At 41.4% G+C, this 15,736-nt stretch overlaps 1 protein-coding gene across 1 annotated transcript in view; it reads left to right on the plus strand.

Moving 5' to 3' along the window:
- The window catches only part of LOC144693561 (uncharacterized), a 40,310-nt gene extending 28,110 nt beyond the window's left edge, over positions 1-12,200 (plus strand). The window contains exons 4-6 of the mRNA XM_078563403.1: positions 3,483-3,545; positions 11,064-11,124; positions 11,480-12,200. Of these exons, the coding sequence (XP_078419529.1) occupies positions 3,483-3,545; positions 11,064-11,124; positions 11,480-11,637 (282 nt within the window). The 3' untranslated portion in view covers positions 11,638-12,200. The remainder of the gene's footprint in view (positions 1-3,482; positions 3,546-11,063; positions 11,125-11,479) is intronic.
- Positions 12,201-15,736: the final 3,536 nt, after the last annotated feature.

The following is a 15,736-nucleotide window of genomic DNA, read 5'->3' on the forward strand; positions in this document are numbered from 1 at the left end:
CTTTTGCAATAGTATGTTCTTTCCCTTCCTGTTACACTCTGGAACTCATTACCCAAATTGCTGCCCCGCTCCATTACTTTGTTGTTTCCCTTTACTATATCTCCTCTCACATGATCCCTTCGCCCGCTACTTAGTTTAAAGCTCTCTCTACCACCCTAGTTAGACGATTCGCCAGAACACAGGTCCCAGCATGGTTGAGGTGTAGACTGTCCCAACAGTACAGCTCCCACTTCCCCAGTACTGGTGCCAGTGCCCTATGAATCGAAACCCATTTCTCCCACACCAATCTTTGAGCCACATATTCATCTCTCTAATCTTATTTACCTTAAGCCAATTTGCTTGTGGCTCAGGTAATAATCCAGAGATTATTACCCTTGAGGTTCTGCTTTTTAATTTAGCTCCAAGCTGCTTATCCTCCCTATACAGAACCTCTTTCCTATTCCTATCTATGTCGTTGGTACCTACATGGACCACGACCACTGAATTCTTCCCCCTCCCACTGAAAGTTCCTCTCCAACCCAGAACATATGTCCTTAACCCTGGCACCAGGCAGGCAACATAAACGTCTAGATTCACGCTCTCCACTACAAAGAACGGTATCTAACCCCCTGACTCTACTGTCTCCTATCACTACCACATTGCTCTTCGCTCCCCTCACTTGAATGGCCATGGCCAGTCCATTCATCCACCTTGCAGTCCTTCTCCTCAAGCTCTCATCAGGGGCTGAGGCTCCTCCATCACTACTGGCTCTCCTTACCTACCTGACTCGTAGTCACAACCTTCTGACCCTGACCACTGACCAACTCTAAAGGTTCTGCCTAACCTAAGGGAAGTGACTACCTCCTGGAACAAAGGGCTGAATTTTCCTCCCGTCAGGAGGAAAGTTGAAGGGCGGGCGTGCACAGGCGCACTTCCAATCGGTGCCCTCAATCAGAGGCACGGTGCCATTTTACGTGGGCGGGCCCACGTAAAAGGCCCACCCAGCGTGATGTTCGCACAGAAGCGCCATGCGCTCCCTGTGCGGGCGGGGGGGGTGGATTCCCAAGACCGAGAGTGCGCTCTTTCGCACATGCGCACGAAAGAGTACACTCATTTCCCTGAGTACTGCCTCAGGGAGATCGGCTCAAAATGCACAAAACCTAAAAATAGAAAAGTAAAATTTCCCTAAATGTCCCCTCATGTGACAATGTCACATGAGTTGGGACATGTCCATAATTTTCACATAAACTTTATTAAAATTTTTAAAATCCTACATGAAACCTCAACCCGCCCATGGATGAGGTTTCATGCTTTTTCTAGTTCGCGCCGAGGCTCCTGGCCTGGTCCTTTAATTACATAATTGACTCTGTCAATGGCATCAATTGGCCATTGACAGGTCAGCAGGCGCACAGCTGATTTCGCTGCGCCCCCACCTTCCTGAAAATTTAAATGGGGCGCAGGATGTTGGGAGTTCCCCCCGATGTCACTGCGTGTCATTTTACGTGTCGGCGAGCAGGCCCCGCCCCCGCTCGCCAATGCGTAAAATCCTGCCCAAAGTGTCCATGTAACTCTTCCCCTCCCTGATGCCCTGCCATGTCTGCAACTTAGACTCCAACTCAGCAACTTGGAGATGAAGTTGCTTAAGTTGCAGACCTCTTCTATAGATATGGTTGTCAGGGATAACAGTGCATTCCACAAATTCCCACATGCTGTAGTCACAGCACACCACCAGCGCTGCCATTTCTGTCCGACCTTATTTATTTAATTAGTCAATTAGTTAAAAATTTGCACAAAGTAATAGAAAGTTGCACTAGCTTGGAGACAAGAAAGGAAACTCACCAACCATTGGAGGCTGACAAAAAAGTAGAAAAAGGAGCACCTCTTTGCCCCTTTGCCCGCATTCCCACTTGTATCAAATTCCCAGTTCCTCAATCAATCTATATCTTATTCAGGCATAGTCTCGTGTCCCTTTCTGCCATTCCCTCAGTACTGCACCATTCTAAATTATGTGGTGAAGAGTGAGATTTGAACCCACATGCTGAGGTCAAAACAGTCTGCCTTTCTGAATATGAGCACCATGTTAGCTTGTTTCCAGTCTACTAGTACTGTATCTTAATGATAGTCAGTGCTTCATAAATTTCATAAATTTCTTCTGTGGTCTCAAAACTCTTGGTTAAATATCATCCATCCTTGGGGAGTTATTTGGTTTGAGCTCTTTTAGCTTGTCTAATGATCACGTTCAGATCCTTTGTCCTCAGTTTTACACTTGGTCACATTACAATCCAGTTCATTGGATAAAAATGTTAAACAAAAGGCACACTTACTTCCTGTTAGCATAAGAAATAGGAGAATAAGTGGACCATATAGCCCATCGCACCTATTCTGCCATTCAATATGATCATGGCTGATCTTGAGCTTCAACTCTATTTTCCCTTCCGTTCCCCATATCCCTTAATTTCCTGAGGCACCAAAAATCTGTCTATCCCAGCCTTAAATGTATTAAATGATGGAGCATCCACAACCCTCTGGGGTAGAGAATTTCAGAGATTCACAACCCTTTGAGTAAAGAAATTTCTCTTAATCTCAGCCCTAAATGATCGGCCCTTATCCTGAGACCGTGCCCTTGTATTTTAGATTCCCCGTTCAATGGAAACAATCTCTCAGTGCCCACCCTATCAAGCCCCTTCAGAATTTTGTAGCTTTCAATGAGATCGCCTCTCATTCTTCTAAACTACAGAGAATATAATCATGAGCCATAAAAACTAAAGCTTTTTGTTATTGCTGTGCAATTATTACTACATTATAAATTCATACACTAACCATAGCTTAAAGAATAACAGTAAACTCAGGTAGAGTCACATACCTGATATATAATTGATGAAAACTAAAAAGGTTCTCTACATTAAAGCACAATTCAACTCATCCAGGATAACCAATCCAGCATGGCAAACATTTCTGACATAATTCCTGGGTCTTTGTTATGAATCAAAGTGTACAAAGAAAATTTAAAGCTTTGCAGCAAATGTAAATTTTTTGTCACTAATGGAACCTTCCCTTTAATCACAACTTTACCATCTGTAAAACATGTACTTCCATTTATATTGCCAGCTTCTTTGATATTTGGATTGGTCTAATTATTTGTATCAAAATATATAGGACAATGAAATTTACCAAGAATCTAAAATGTACGTTCTGTGTAAACAGTTAGAGAGCTATCTTCTGATCCCTATCAACATAAAGGAAATGGGATCTAAACAGTTTTAACTCAGCATGTTATTTTAAACCGAAATGCTTTCTTAGAAAGTTTGTAAAGGAAGCTCATTTGGATTCCAGACAGAAAGTCCCGTGATGGGTTGGACATTTTCCTTCTGATTGTTTCAGATTGAATGACTGCAATTTACTGCAAGTAATAATGAGTAATCTACTTTATCATCCTAATTTAATTATTATAATTATAAAGATTTTTATATGTGTTTAAAAATAATTATTTCATGACATTTCAGATGACTGACAATCAGATGTCTGCTAATCAGTTTGAGTTCTCAAGTTTGTTCTTCAAGAAAACGGTAAAAATCAACGCTGTTGTAATTTTTTATAACAAGTTGGTTGACATGAACATGCACAAGTTTTTGTTTTTAGCATTTATGGACGCGGAAGGTCCCTGTTAGTGATATACAGTGTGAAAAAAAAAGTTTTGCATCTGAATGACCATCAACACCACATGTGCAGGACTCTAAGAATACTTAGATAATTGAGAGAGGAAGACAAATATAGTCCCAGGTGGATTCAGATCCGGGCCTCAGAAATGGAAGAACTGCACTACTCACTCAGTCTCTTTAAGAGAAACTTCCAAGAAAGATTTGTACTGAAGAAACAATAATAGCATTATCAATGGTGCACAACTATCAGAGGTGCAAAATTTTTAATTTAACCTAAAACAGTAGGTCCACAAGTTTTATGTTTTTGGTTATCAGCTTCACTTTGTCCAGCAAATGTTAGCTGCACCCTTGATATTAACACATTAGTTGGTGCTTGAAACAATATAGGCAGAGAGACCGATTAACTGAACAAACACTGGTAGTTTATTGGAACTAAGAACAGAGCCCTAACACCATGTGTGCTTCTTCAATCACCTCCAGCTTTAGACTTCCTGTTATCCAAGAAGCCCGCGCTGTATACCGAGTGGTCAATACAGCCACATGGTCAACTAACTACATTCTCTTAAAGGTACATAGCACTCCACTTTACCACATCCCTCCCCCTTTACTTGAAAGTACAATTGACAGGCATCACAACATCCCAATTATTTACATGAATAACTATTTACAATTCAAATCTCTCAGGCGGCTTCCTCGGATGTTTCGAGCATCATAGCTCAATGGCCTCGGCTGCTTTTTCCAAGACCCCCTTCTCAGGCATCAGCTGTCCACCAGGCCCTTCGGTGGAACTGGGCAGGTTTGTGTCTTCGACCCTCTCGGGCCCAACAGGGCGCCTGTACTTCCAAATCGAATGACATTTCTTCCACATGCGGTGCATACTCCAACGCAAATGATGACAGCATTCCTTCTTGTGGGACTGTCTCTCTTCTCCGGAGATGATCCACATGTCATCTAATTATTCGGCTGTTTACCGATACATTATAGGAGAGAGGCCCTGTCACGTCACTCACTTCACCTGATAGCCAATTTGGCCCATTTCCAAAGTTCTTCACGAGAACTGTGTCTCCCACCATGAAATTTCTTTCATAATTACAGCCATTATGCCTAGCCTTCCAGGCCTCTTGGCTTTTCTCCACCCTCCCCCGCTAAATTCGGCCTGATTAGAATTAGACGTGTGTAGAGACTTCTCTTCATTAGTAATTCAGCGGGGGCAGTACTGGCGGTCGTGTGTGGCATCATCCGGTATGCGAGAAGGAACCGTGACAATCTGGTACTGATGGAATCCCTGTTCAGCTTTTTCATCCTGGACTTAAAAGTTGGACTGCCACTCAGTCAAACCATTAGAGGCGGGGTGGTAAGGCGAGGTTTTGATATGAGTTATTCCATTGAGGGTTGTAAACCTGTGGAACTCCCCGCTGGTAAATGCAGTCCCGTTGTCTGACACGAGCACCTCTGCTAACCCGTGCACTGCAAAATTCTGTCGCAAACGGTCTATGGTGGCAGCAGACGTGGGTGACCGGACTTCGTAGACATCCATCCACTCGGAGTGGGCGTCTATTAGTTAAATGGACATCATGCCCAAGAAGGCCCCCACGTAGTCAACATGGAGGCACACCCATGGCCTCCCAGGCCATTCCCAGGGCTTCAATGGAGCTAAGGGGAGGTAGCCTTTGTACCGGCTGGCATTGAAGACAGCTTTTGACTAAGGTTTCAATATCCGTGTCCATCCCTAGCCACCACAAGTAGTTGCGCGTGAACATCTTCATCCTGCTAATGCCAGGGTGAGTGCTATGTAATTCAGCCAGTAATGGCCCTCTCGGCGGCACAATAACCCTTGCTCTCCAGAGCAATATGCCGTCCTGGCAGGTGAGCTCATATCTGCGATTGAAATAGGGCTTCATGTCATCAGAGTTTGGCTTACCTGACCATCCATTCAAGATCTGCTGCCGAGCGTGAGATAAAAGTGGATCTCGGCTTGTCCACTCATGGATTTGTTTGGCCTGAACAGGGGAAGTATCCAAAAGATTTAGTACTAAGACAAGTTCCTAGGAAACTGGAACCTTCAGGTTGTTATCTGGCAGGAGGAGGCGGCTCAGTGTCAGCATGTGCGATCTGGCTTTCCGATCAGTGAATAAAAGTGTATTCATAAGCAGTCAATATCAGTGCCCACCTCTGGATGCGAGATGATGCAATGGGGGGTATCGCCTTATCCTCTCCAGATAATCCCAGCGGAGCCTTGTGGTCGGATATAATGTGAAAATGATGACCGTGGAGGTATTGATGGAATTTCCAAACACAACAGGCAAGCCCTCCTTCTCAGTTTGAGAATATCATTGCTCTGCAGCACTGAGCATGCGGGATGTGTAACTAATGGGACTTTCGGAGCCATCTGACGTGGAAGTATATCCCCTACTCCATAAGGGGATGCATCGCAAGTTAAAATCAATTCTTTCTTTGGGTCAAAGTGGACCAGTAGGGCCGATGATCTTAACAATTGCTTTACCTTCAGAAACACATCCTGGTGCTGAGCTTGCCAAATCCATTTATGGTTTTTCTTAAGCAATGTATATAACGGAGCCAGGACAGTTGATAGATTTGGGAGAGATCGCCCATAGTAGTTTATCATGCCTAAGAAGGCCTTTAGTTCTGTAGTGTTTCTCAGTGCAGGTGCCTCGCAAATAGCCTTGACCTTTTCTTCCACGGGATGCAGGCCCTGCACATCGACCTTATGGCCCAAGTAAATTACCTCTTTGGCTTGGAAAAGACATTTTTCTCGCTTCTAGCACACCCCCGCTTGTGAGAAGCGATTCAGCACCTTCTCCAAATTAGCTAAGTGTTCTTCGTCAGTTCGTCCAGTGACTAAGGCATCATCCAGATAAACAATGACATGGCGCAGTCCCTGAAGCAGATTTTCCACGGTACGCTGGAAAATAGCATATGCTGATGAGATCCCAAAGGGTAGTCGAGTATACTGATACAATCCTCGATGTGCATTGATGGTCACGAATTCCCTGGAGCCTTCATACAACTCTACCTGCTGGTAGGTGTGTCTCATGTTGAGTTTTGAATATGTGATACCTCCTGCCAATTTCGAATATAATTCGCCAATCTTCGGTATAGGGTGTCTATCAAGTTTGGCCCCTCTGTTTACAGCTTATAGTCACCGCATAAGTGAACACTTTGGTCTGGCTTCAGCACAGGTACTATAGATGCCACCCACTTGGAAAATTGCACCGGTTGTAAGATACCCAGCTTTTCCAGCCTGTTTATCTCGGTCTCGACCTTGACCCCTAGAGCATAAGGAACTGGTCTGGCTCTGATAAATCTGGGGGTTGCGTTAGGGTCTATGTGGATTTTGGCTTGTAGCCCATGAATCCTTCCTAGCTCATCACTGAAAATGGAAGTGTACTTTTGGAACAATTTCTGTAAGTTTCTCATTCTGATTTGAAAAATCTCAGCCCATTGCAATTTAATCTTTTTGAGCCAGTTGCGACCAATTACACTGGTGCCCACCCCAGCTACTACTATAAGGGGTAAATTTGCAGACTGATCCCCATACTGCACCAGGACTTGACATATCCTTTTCACTCTTATTTTTTTTGCCCATATGTGTTTTCGATTTAGTGCCCGATTCTTCCAAACTAAAGGATGGACTCTTTTATTCAAGTATCTGAACATATGTTCTCCTGTGACAGACATTGATGCCCCAGTATGGACCTCCATCTTGATGGGTTGTTCATTGACTCAAATGTCTACCTGGATGGCTCAGTTCTATCCACTTTCAGGTTGTATAATGAATAGATGTCAGATTCTACTTTCTCTGGTTCTTCAACGAGACAGATTTTGCAATTTCTACCTTTGTTTTTAAAATGCTGCTTCAGCCTATCTTCACAGTGCCACATTATGTGACCATTGCGGTGGCAGAAAAAAGGTTCAATATTTCTGAACTGTCGATCGCCTGCAGGCTGTCTGGATGCATTTCTCTCATTAATGTTGTGGGTTTTCATTGTAGTACTGTTGTTCTTCAAGTTGTACATAGTGGGCATTTCCCGCCTTTTTGCGGATTTCAACGTTTTTGTGCCTTTTGTTACCGGTCCTTCCCACCCTACAAGATGGATGGCACTATTTTGTGTATCTTTTTTTGCCTCCAAGTCTCTAACAGCGCTCTCCATGGCTGTTGGCTATTCTAATGCCTTACTGAAATCTAGATTAATTTCAGAAAGCAATCGCTTTTGAATAGCATCGTCCCCAATTCTGCATATCAATCGGTCTCTCAACATGTCATTAATTGAAGTTCCGAACTCACAATATTCCATTAATCCCTTTAAAGCAGCTACATCGCCAGCGGTTGTCTCTCATGGAAGCCTATTTCTTGAATTGAATTTAAAACACTGCATAGTGACTGAGGGCTTTGGTTTCAGGTAGCTTTTGACAATATTTACTAACTCGATGAAAGTCTTCGTATCAGGGATGTTTGGTGACGTGAGGCTGCGGACCAGCCCAAACTTTTTGCTCCCGCATATGGATAAAAGCATCGCCCTCTTCTTGCCCTCCCCCATGATGTCGTTAGCAGTAAATAACACTAGGCGTACAATGTAATGAGACCAGTCATTGGAAACGGGGTCGAATGGTTCAAGATGCCCAAACTGTGGCATACTCGATGACTAAGGAGACTGCGCTTTCAAACAGCTTCAAGGTAGTGGCAAAGTAACGTAGCTGGCTTACTGTGGCTTTCTTGATTGCTGTCAATTGATCCGGTTTATCCTCGTCACCAGTGTTATGTTGTTTGCTTTGTCCAGCGAACGCTAGCTGCGCCATTGATATTAACACATTAGTTGGTGCTTGAAACAATATAGACAGAGAGACCGGTCTCTCTGGTAGTTTATTGGAACTAAGAACAGAGCACTAACACCATGTCTGCTTCTTAAATCTCCTCCAGCTCTAGACTTCCTGTACCCAAGAAGCCCACATTGTATAACGATTGGTCAATACAGTCACATGGTCAACTAACTACATTCTCTTAAAGGTACATAGCACTCAACTTTACCACAACAAGATAATAAGAACAGAAGATACAGGAGCAATTGTAGACCATATGGACACTTGTGCCTGCTCAGTCATTCAATAACATCGTGACTCATCTTTTCCTTAACTCCGCTTTCTTGCCCCATTCTCTTATTTCATAGAATTGGGCCTGGATCTGAACCTACTTGAACCTGCCTATGAATGGAATTTTTTTTCCCTCTTTCTCAATTACATAACTATTCTTAAAATCCTACACATGTGGTGTTGGTGGTCATTCACATGCAAAACTAATGTTATCTTCATAATGGCCTGGAATTTTCTGAAAACTTGTACTATTACATTACGGACATACGAACAAGGAGCAGGAGTAAGCCATTCAGCCCCTCGAGCCTGCTCCGCCACTTATTATGCTCATGGCTGATCTGATAGTAACCTGAAATCTTCATCCCACCTATCCCCGTTAACCTATCACTCCTTTACTTACCAAAAATCTGTCCACACCTGCCTTAAAAATATTCAAAGACTCTGCTTTCACCACCTTTTCAGGAAGAGAGTACTAAAGACTCACGACCCTCTGAGTGAAACAATTTCGCCTCATCTCTGTTTTAAATGGGAGACCCCTTATTTTTAAATAGTGACCCCTAGTTCTAGATTAAGAGGAAACATCCCCTCCGCATCCACCCTGTCCTCAGGATCTTATATGTTTCAATCGAGTCGTCTCTTACTGTTCTAAACTCCAGCGGATATAAGCCTACTCTGTCCAACCTTTCCTCACAAGACAACCCACCCATTCCAGGTATTAGCCTGGTAAACCTTCTCTGAACTGCTTCCAACACATATACATCCTTCCTTAAATAAGGTGACTAAATATGTACACAGTGCTCCAAATGTGGTCTCACTACTGCCCTGCACAACTGAAGCATAAACTTCCTACTTCTGTATTTTATTCCCCTCTCAATAAATGATAACATTCTATTAGCTTTCCTAATTACTTGCTGTACCTACATACTAGCCTTTTGTAATTCATGCAATAGGACAACCAGATACCTCTTCAGCTCAGAGCTCTGCAATCTCTCATCATTTAGATAATATGCTTCTCTTTTATTCTTCCTCCCAAAATGGACAATTTCGCATTTTCCCACACTATACTCCATTTTCCAGACCTTTGCCCACTCATTTAACCTATTCATAGCTTTTTGTAGCCTCCTTATGTCCTCTTCACAACTTATTTTCCTACCTATCTTTGTGTCATCAGCAGATTTAGCAACCATCCCATCCAACCCTTCATTCAAGTCATTTATATAAATTGTAAACCCAGCACTGATCCTGGTGGCACACCACTCGTTATATCTTGCCACCCTGAAAAACCCATTTTTGCCTACTCTTTGCTTCCTGTTAGCCAGCCAATCTTCTATCCATGCTAATATGTTACCCCCTATACCATGAGCTTTTATTTTCCGCAATAACTTTTGATGCGGCACTTTATCAAATGCCTTCTGGAAATTGATCCAGGTTTTTCATGAAGTTATAGCCACAAAAAACTAAGTTGAGTTAAGTACTGATTTAAGTTTCTGATTGGCCTCATTCATATGACTCTTTGCAGCTTGCAATAGCTTATTTAATTAGCTGTTTATTGCAGGTTTCCTTTGTTAAATTATTAATTTATGATTAATATCTAAACTGTATATGATGTACAAAGCAATCAACTGTCTCAACATGCTAAAGATTTATTTGAATAAACCAGATATAATTATGTTTATAAAGTCTATTAAAAGGTGATAGCCCATAAGAATTTTCTGTAATGAAACTCTTTCTACCAAACGGGGGTCCTGAGCCAGCACTTGTCAGAAGCGCACCCAACATCATAATCTTCTCAGAGGTGTCCTCCTAATGTACTGCCTCCACATACACCATCCTATTAAGGATAGTGGGCAGAGTCTTGATGCTGCCAGCCCAATCTGAAGGTCTTTGGAGCCTTAGCAAATTAAACATGTTTTCATTAGAATAGAGAAGATTTTGTTATAGATATTTACAATTTTGAAGGGATGAGAAACAGTAAATAGAAACAGATATTTTCCAGTAATAGATGGCTGTAGAGTGAGGGAACATAGATGTAAAAGTAAATGTAAAATTTTAGAAATTAAGAACAGAGAGCAGGAATTTTTTTTTATATCAAAGGTTGTGAGTTGTAGCGTGCACTTCCAGAGTTAGTGAAATAGAGACCATTTCAACATTTAAGAATGGATTGAAGGAGAAAGGACTGAAGAAATTTGGAAACAGAACTGCAAATGAAACCAGGACAAATGCCTGGAGGATAAGCACCAACATGGGCAGGTAAGGTCAAACAACACATTTTGTGCTATATACTATGTTAATCTCATTTTTCTGGGTTTTTTTCAGCCTGAAAAGGGCTGCTCTTCTAACGTAATCAGCAAATTTCAATCATCTCAGAAAGATATTGGTGAGTAATGGAGCTCTGAAATTCCCAGCTACAATCCTAGCAACCTGTAAGAGATTGATTCTTGCACACTAATGACACATGCCTGCCCCATTCTGTTTCAAGCTTCACTGCTAAAGTCCAGCCTTCCCCTACCCTAGGCCAGCATCTTTCCAGAAAGTGATACCCCTCCAAATTCCCCTTCCTGTTGTTTCTGTCCTGGCTAGCAGTCTTCTGCTGTCTAAAATTATGCTCTGCCTCTTCCCACCCATTTTGGGTGGACAACCTTTATGTCTTTCGATTGTATCTATCTTGTAACTCGTGCGTTTTGTTATAGTTTAGTAAAATGCATTTTAAAATTTTATTTTGATTTTTACAGGGATGGAGAGTCCATCAAGTGAACAGCCATTTACATTTTCTTTCCAATCTGACATAAATTCAAATAATTTTGGAAACAGCAAAGATGAATTCAGCTTTGGTTTCTCATTTGGACAGGATCAGAGGTCATCTCAGCCGGGTCTTTTCAAATTCTTTTAAATCTAGTCATCCTTTACATTCTTTGAAACAAATTAATAATAATAGATGGAAGATCAAAAATTATTTATTTTCCTGCTTTGCATACTGCACTATAATATTTGTGTGGATGGTCTTTTAATTGAAATAATTGCAACACGATTTTAACTTTTTTTTCAAAGCAAGCGTTGTTGCAAATGCAGGGGTCAATTCAATAGTCACTGTTATGCCAGCTGAGATGTCTCTTACCTTATTTCAGAGATGCCTACGTGCTACACTGTAACTCCCTAGCAGGAATTAACTAGTACATTTGGGAGCCGTCTCAGTTTAAAGTACTGTTGATTGCACCAGTTGCATTTATTACATATCCAGCTGGCATGAATTGTTAGTTCTGTTACTTTACACAAACATAAACATTTAACATTTGTTACCAACATACAAAAAAAAACTTGCCTTTTCAGTTTAATGCTATTCTGCAAAAGGACAGTACTGTCGATATAAATAGAGGATCATTCCTTCAAATCTTCAGTTTATCGGCAGAATGTCTCTTGGGAAAATAGTGCCACTATATTGAGAGATAACATAGAAACTCCAGATGCACAAATTATTTTCACAATTTTTACATAAGTTTAATAAAATTCTATAATTCAGTTACTTCATATGGCATAATGCCACTTGGTATTCGAAAGTGTTGAGTGTGTTAATAGTGACAAAAAATAAATTTCGCTATAATACTTTTTATTTGTGAAGGTTATATTTATTTACCATCAAACTGCAGAAGTCTTATTATAGGAATTTATGTTTGTTATTTAATTCACTAAATCTAATGAATTCTATAAAAGATGGCATGATTGACAAAAAAAGACTGAAAAGTAAAACTATACATAATGCAAATGTCAAACATAAAATGAAATTCTGATTTGTAAGTATTGTAGGTAAGCAAGTATTGTCAGTGTAGAGTATATTTAAGAGAGGAGGCCTGTTTTTCTGGCACAAATACATCCAAGGCAAAGATCTAATCCCAAATTCTGAAATGGTGTCATTTGCATTCCTGGGGTGTGCTGCTCGCATCACTCGTTCTGTATTTTTAGCAGTTCTGTTCTAATGTCCACATTCAGCCAAGACTTTGACAACCAGAATGTAATAAACATCGATAATTTTGAACTTTATGTCTGCTGTGGAAGGAAAGCATTTCAGTAACTCTTGTGTTTCATACAAGGGCCCAACAAATTTTATTATAAATTCCAGTTTGTCCATAGAATTTGTTTCTATTCTTGAGTATCTGCAAGTGTTTTTAAATGCTGGGATTATTTGCTGTCAAACATCAGTTTATGTAAAAGGTGCATTAAAACACTTAATGCATTGTGAATACCTACAACAGTTAAACAGGAATAAAACCATGCTGTGGGTATATAGCAGTAACCATGTTGGCTTTCACAACTATTACAAATTATGCTTCCCACTTCATTCACATGCTTAAAACAGCACCGCAGGAATGAACTGCCTCATGGTAGCCATTTCTGAAATGTCTGTTGCACAAGACAGGGCAACATTCTAAAGATGAGCAGATCAGGAAATGAAAAACAAATGTAGTTTGCAGACAAACTTTATACAGTAGACAACCAAATCTAAAATCACTGCTGTTCCTGCTTGCTCTGTATGATGGTTTGATGCTGTATTCACACAAATAGCAACAGTCTCACTATTTATGGCAGTGACCAAATCAAGATAAACCAACACGAGTACAGGCCTCTCCACAACAAAGTACAAACAAAGGAATCGTTGCTGGTTACCCAAGTACATCAGATGATTCATAAAAAATTAAACAACTCAAGACATTTTCAATTGTTTGAATTATTTTGTCATTCAGAGCCTTAGTTGTTACACAAATGTTTCCGGTGAAGCATTGGATGTTGTGTTTTCTGCTGGGCAGAATGGCCATACAAAATCATCAAGTAGGACATCAGCAAAGCTTATTGTCTGGCTCAATGAAAAGAGAGCACAGATGAATTCACGTACAGTGGCATCCTGATTTTTCTGATGAGCATCTGAATAACTGCTTCCAAAGCATTTTGGCTGCAGTTTCATCGCTTTTTGGAGTCTCTGTGTCTCTTGTTATCCAGTGCTTCATTATGCAGTCTTTACTTGCAATCAGTCAACTGAACAAATTTGTGCAGGCTGCAAAGTCCATCCCACGTTTCTCTCCTATTTGTTTATTTTTGTTCGCTTTGGGTTCCAAACACTTTGGATTCCACCAGGACTGTTCCGCTCAAGGCTTTGTTACATCTTTGATCTAAACATGGACAAAAGAGCTGAATTCAAGAGGTGAGGAGTGTCTGCTCTTGACATTAAGGCAGCATTTGACCAATTGTGGCATGAAGGAGCCATAGTAAATTTGAAGTCAGTGGGAATCAGGGAAAACTCTCCACTGGCTAGAGTTATACACCTAGCATAAAGTTAACAAAAGTTTTTTGCTTTTATAAAGTTAACATGGTTGTTGGCGGCCAATCATCTCAGCCCCACGACTTCCCTGTATGAGTTATTCAGGACAGTGCCATTGGCCCAACTGTTTCCACCTGCTTCATCAATGATCTTCCTTCCATCATAAGATCAGAGTGGGATTTTCACTGATGATTTCAGCGTACAGTTCAATTCGTAACTCTTCAGATACTGAGATAAAAACAAAGTACTGCGGATGCTGGAAATCTGAAACAGTAACAAAAATAGCTGGAAAAACTCAGCAGGTCTGACAGCATCTGTGGAGAGGAATACAGTTAAAGTTTCGAAACTTTAACTGTATTCCTCTCCGCAAATGCTGTCAGACCTGCTGAGTTTTTCCAGCTATTTTTGTTATTTCTTCAGACACTGAAGTAGTCTGTGCCCACATACAGCATTACCTGAACAGCATTCAGACTTGGGCTGATAAGTGACAAATTACATTTGCAACACAAGTACCAGGCCATGATCATCTCCAACAAGGGAGAACCAAACCACCTCCCCTTGGCTTTCAACATTACCATTGCTGAATCATCCACCATCAGCTTCCTGGGGTCACCAACGATCAGAAACTTAACTGGACCAGCCACATTAATACTGCGGCTAAAAGACCAGGACAAAGGTGGGGAATTCTGCAGCAAGTGACTCATCTCCTGACTCCCTAAAGCCTGTCCACAATCTACAAGGCATGTCAAGAGTGCGATGGAATATTCCCCACTGACCTGGATGAGTGCAGCTCCAACAACACTCAAGCTACACAGAATCCAAAACAAAATAGCCCATTTGATTGACACCCCATTCACCACCTTAAACATTCATTCCCTCCATTACTGGTGCACCATGGCAGCAGTCTGTACCACCTACAAGATACACTGCTGCAAGTCACCAAGGTTCCTCGACAGCACTTTCCAAACCCATGACCTCTATCACCTAGGAGAACAAAGACATGGGAGCACCACCATCTCCAAGTCCTCCTCCTCCTCCTCCAAGTCACACACTATCGCAGCTTGGAAATATATCATCATTCTTTCACTGTCACCGGATCAAAATCTTGAAACTCCCTCTCTATCAACATGGTGAATGTACCTACACCATACAGACTGCAGCTGCTCAAGAAGGTGGCTCACCATCACCTTCTGAAAGGAAGTTAGAGATGAGTAATAAATGCCAGCAGCACCCACCTCCCATGAATGAAAATAAAAAACCTCCTTGTGCTCCAGCACATAATCTCTCTGATTTGCATTTTCTGTCCATCATCATCAGTGAACAGAATAAAATTAATCAGCCAAATGCACTTCTTCCAGCTGCAGCGCATTGCACAGGTTGGGCTACAATTCAGCAAGGTATTTGAACAAAGATACTGATGATTTTTTTTTAAAAAGTCTAATTAGGAAAGGGAAAGGAGTGGTAGTATTGATTAAGGATGACACTGCAATGCTGGACAGAGGGGATCTCCCAGAGGAATCAAGGATTGAATCTGCTAGAGCTAAGGAACAAAAAAAGGTGGGAAAGATATAGACTCTAGAGGAACAAATTTGCAAGGAAGTTACAGAAAGGTGCAAGAATTATAGGTAGTTATGATGGGAGATTTTCTCCAAATATGGACTGGGATAGTAGTAGTGTAAAG

Source organism: Cetorhinus maximus, chromosome 18 (genome assembly GCF_964194155.1).
Source record: "Cetorhinus maximus chromosome 18, sCetMax3.hap1.1, whole genome shotgun sequence".
NCBI classification, from domain to species: Eukaryota; Metazoa; Chordata; class Chondrichthyes; order Lamniformes; family Cetorhinidae; genus Cetorhinus; species Cetorhinus maximus.